A 4,047-nucleotide genomic window follows, 5' to 3' on the forward strand; every position below is an offset into this window, starting at 1 on the left:
AACAACATATTTTCTGGTTTAAATCTCTGATCAGGGGGTAACTCTAACAGAACAAAAAACTGAGGCCAAATAGAAAATGATGTGCTTTCAAAGAGTTGAATGCCATCTGTGTACCACATCATAGATAGATTATTAACATCAGACAAAAAACCCTTTAAAGCATCCTGATATACTCCACCGTCTATAATATCTTCTATGCCATTCTCATTAATTTTGGACCGAGTCTGGCGGTACTTCAGTGCTTCTACAAAATCTGGCCGCTCATAGAGTTTTTGTAGTTGATCAGCCAATGAGAAATGGACGAAAAAATGCACTTTCCTTTTAGGGTTTTTGCACTGATCACACAAATCTTCAGCAGACACCCTGGCCCTCCAGCATATGTTGCAGTAATAGGACAGTTCAAAGGGAGACTTTAAATAATCTAAGTGTTCGAATAGTTTGTCAGTTCTCTTCACTAGATTATTTTCAGCTGGACAGTGGATATCTATGAGTGCTAATAACTGCCCAAGACCTACACCTGTCAACTTCTGCGCCTGGGCAAAAGTAAGAATAGACATGATACTTTCATGTACTGATAGGCGACTGCCTGGGTAGATTCTGTCACTTCCGGTAGTTGCTGAATCAATTGGTTCATTTGGGATGTCATCTGCACTATCTTCGGGTTGAATAAAGTGGGCATGTTTGGTGATAAAATCTTGGTCTTGCACATAATTCTCAGTATGGCACTGAACAAACTGGCCACCTTCATCCCCCATGCCACTGAACCCTAAAATAAAAGCACAATAGAAATTAATTGAGACATAGTAATAAATTGTTGTTATAGCTTTCAGCACTCTAAAATTAATCATTTAAATTTACCATCACATTTAGTCACGCACCTTTGCTAAGAAATTCCTTGAATGATGGGAACAGTGTAGAGAGCATATCATGAGTGTCTTGCAACTCTGGAAGAACAGCTTGAGATAAAGCTGAAAACAACAATATAATTAGGAAACCTTTAAAGTATGTGAAAACTTTAAGTAAATAAAGCTACAAGACACACACCTGGTTCGACTGCTGTCACCTGGGGACATTGCTCAGTTGACAAAAATAATTCATCCTGGGTAAGGTTGTGCTCTGTAAGGATTTCAGAAGATTAAAAATGTTAGTTATAAATTCACAACTCTAAAATACGATCAAAAACTGGGGAAAAGGTCATTAAAAAAAACAAACTCACCTGTGCACGGTGTAACAGTTTGAGTAGGAAGCTGCTTTGCTCTTTTACCATAAGAGGTGGTCGGTGTGCTAGTGACATCCAAGCATGTAGGTGCAGATTCACACTTCTTACTCTGGAAATTTGCTTTTGATGGTTCAAATGTTAAGGCCTTAAATTCCCCTGTTTTTTAAAAAAACGTACAAATTAAAATTTTGACACTAATGCTGTTTACTTATCCTATTTTTAAATGAACTACTTGTTATGTCATGACACTAATTCGTAGAATAGAAAACTTACCAGAAAGAAATGATTTGGTGCTAAAATCTGATGATAGATGAGGGAAACCTTCTGCCTGAAAGCCTGGCTGAGGGGGAATGTCCAGGACTGGAATATCCACGACTGGAATACTGGGGGGCTGGGCTCTGTCTAGCTCCACACCGTCGGATTCCGTATCCGCCCTTTGCTCATCACTGGAAATACAAAGAATATCAACATTTGCTGTCAGACGATACCAGAACATGGAGCAGATGTTAGGTTAGGTTGACTCGAGAGCATAGCTAGTAAGGGCGTGAAACAAAATTTGGTATGCTGACTTCGTAAATACAAGTGTAAGGAAGGCAGCAAAGTGCGACGAAACAAAACTTTCAGTCAACACTCAGAATGATGGCGAAAAAACTTGTTTTTCTGCGAGATTATGTCATTTGAAAGCCAGCCCGAGCCGGCCTTTCCAACCAACCCTCGCTTTCAACTTGGTTTTTACAAAGTACTAAAACTTACCGAACAGTCGTCTCTGAAGCTCGCTTCTGTCCTCGTCTGAGGTCATCACCATGATGCATTTTCGCGAAACGTTTGTTATTTTTTATTAAAAATTAAGATTTAGCAGAAGTTTTATGATTACGACACAATCAGGTCTAATCAGGTTCAGGCAGGTACAATCGCACCAACCACACACCACGCAGCGTGCGTGCAACCACGGCTAGTAGCCACAGGAACCTCAACCCATATCTCCGTAAAGAAAAACATTTTAATAAATTATTTTAAATCGGCTCAAGGACTACAGGTGGATATTTCCTATGCAAATGTAAGGTAAGTCTGACTCTTTTATTCTTCGTGTTGGCACCATGTATGTATGGTCCGGAAATACAGCAGACCCTGTTTACATTTGAAGTTCATTTCATTTCCTATGCAAACTACTGTGTCGATGGCGTAGAACTTGTGTAGGTAATATTTCGGCGCTTACTGAAAAATCGTTAAACATCGTCATTTTTGTAGTTTCTCAAGATAGTCCGCGTACCTTGCTTGATTGGAATTCATGCTAAATCGTAAATTATCACTGTAAAGTAATCCGTTTTACACATAGTTTTTGCTCGCCCTAGAATGGCACCTAAACGTGGTTTACGTGGGACGTTCTTTTTGGGGTTCCACAAAAAGCCCCACCCTGCTGCCTATGTGTATCGACAAGATGTGATTGATGGCGGAATACCCAAAAATGGATTGACAGTCGGGAGCACGGTGAACATCCGACCGGGCCGGCAACGTACCACGACAAGTGTCGTCGTGCTTGACGTAGGTGAGCTGCGTTGCCATTAAAATACACAAACCTCTTAAAAAGTGTGAATTGTGAAAAAAATTCAGGCTGACAATAACTTGTGCTGGTCGCGAAATTTTAACTATTCATTGATTATGTTTTAGTAGATGAATAAACGTAATACATTCCTTTTTCAGGTACCAAAGTGATGCTCGATCGTCTGAAGGTGGACAGTAAAGGCGCCGTGTATAAGCCAGGTGACGTTCTGCCGCCAGATGTGGTGGGAACACCCCACTATGAGAAGCAAAAGGAAAAGGCGAACTCCTTGGAGGCCCTACGAGAGAGGCACCTTCAATTAGTTGCCCAGGGTATTGCTAGTGAAGGTAACAGCAACAAAGAATAATATAGTGTGTATTGTTTTAAAAAATTTAGTGAATTTATTCTATTTATTTTACTGTCCTTTTGTTGCAGACCAAACACCTGTGGTACCCCCCAAGGCTGTGGTGAAGCGACTACCCAAACGGCTCAAAACTGATGAGATGGTGGCCCTCCAAAATAAACTCGACAATTTACCATGTTTTTCACAGCAGCCTGGTGATGTAAGTAAAAGCTCAATATTGAGCCAGAATTTTTAAGTTGATTGTTTCTTTGGTATTAGTCATTTGATCAGAATTTATTCCCATTAAGTAATACAATAAAATAATTTTCTTTTTCTTTTGTAAGTCACTGATGATTTGCCTTTTATTTCAGATTCCTCTGCTTACTGGCTCTACAGTCTACTTAAATGGAGGTTCTCTAAACTTTCTAAAGGGGGACCTGGCTGGGAATCCAACATCCCTCTTCCGAAAAATTTTAGACTTGTGTCTGGGAGACTTGGCAGGGGATCCAGGGCTGTGTGCCACTGCTAGTGGTGCAAAACAGAGAGGAAAAGTGATGGTGAAAGCTTCCATCTCCGAGGGTGCCTATGGTAGATACCCCAAAATATCTAACCTAATAAAATTAATACAAATTTTCTCATTGATTAATTTAATTTTTTTCTAGGATATTGTACTCTTAACTGCTGTGTAAGCTGTGATTTTGAGCCATCTTACGTCTTAAGAACGTATCTAACCAAACGGCAGGGACAACTGAAAAGTGGGTATTCTAGTTTAATTTTTATTAGTTGAGGGGAACAGGACTGAAAATAGTGTCTCTTTGATGGGCAAGTGGGAAATGTGGGTTGATTTTTTTAAAGATTACTCCAAATTAAGAAAAAGCATTGCCTGAAGTCTGTATCTTGAACGGATCAAAAGTTATAGGCCTATGATTCTTCAAGGCTCTACCA

General features: G+C 39.8%; 2 protein-coding genes across 7 annotated transcripts in view; both read left to right on the forward strand.

Annotated features, from left to right (window-relative positions):
• The window catches only part of LOC113211849 (latrophilin Cirl), a 255,784-nt gene that overhangs the window by 24,564 nt on the left and 227,173 nt on the right, over positions 1-4,047 (forward strand). The window lies entirely within an intron of this gene.
• LOC113216453 (uncharacterized) lies at positions 7-3,982 on the forward strand. The gene is made up of 5 exons (XM_052270689.1): positions 7-2,765; positions 2,921-3,106; positions 3,195-3,322; positions 3,474-3,690; positions 3,765-3,982. Exons 1-5 carry the CDS (start codon positions 2,573-2,575, stop codon positions 3,887-3,889), a joined length of 849 nt encoding a protein of 282 aa, XP_052126649.1. The 5' UTR covers positions 7-2,572; the 3' UTR covers positions 3,890-3,982.

The sequence above is a fragment of the Frankliniella occidentalis genome, unplaced genomic scaffold (assembly GCF_000697945.3).
Source record: "Frankliniella occidentalis isolate FOCC.00 unplaced genomic scaffold, Focc_3.1 Scaffold134, whole genome shotgun sequence".
NCBI lineage: Eukaryota > Metazoa > Arthropoda > Insecta > Thysanoptera > Thripidae > Frankliniella > Frankliniella occidentalis.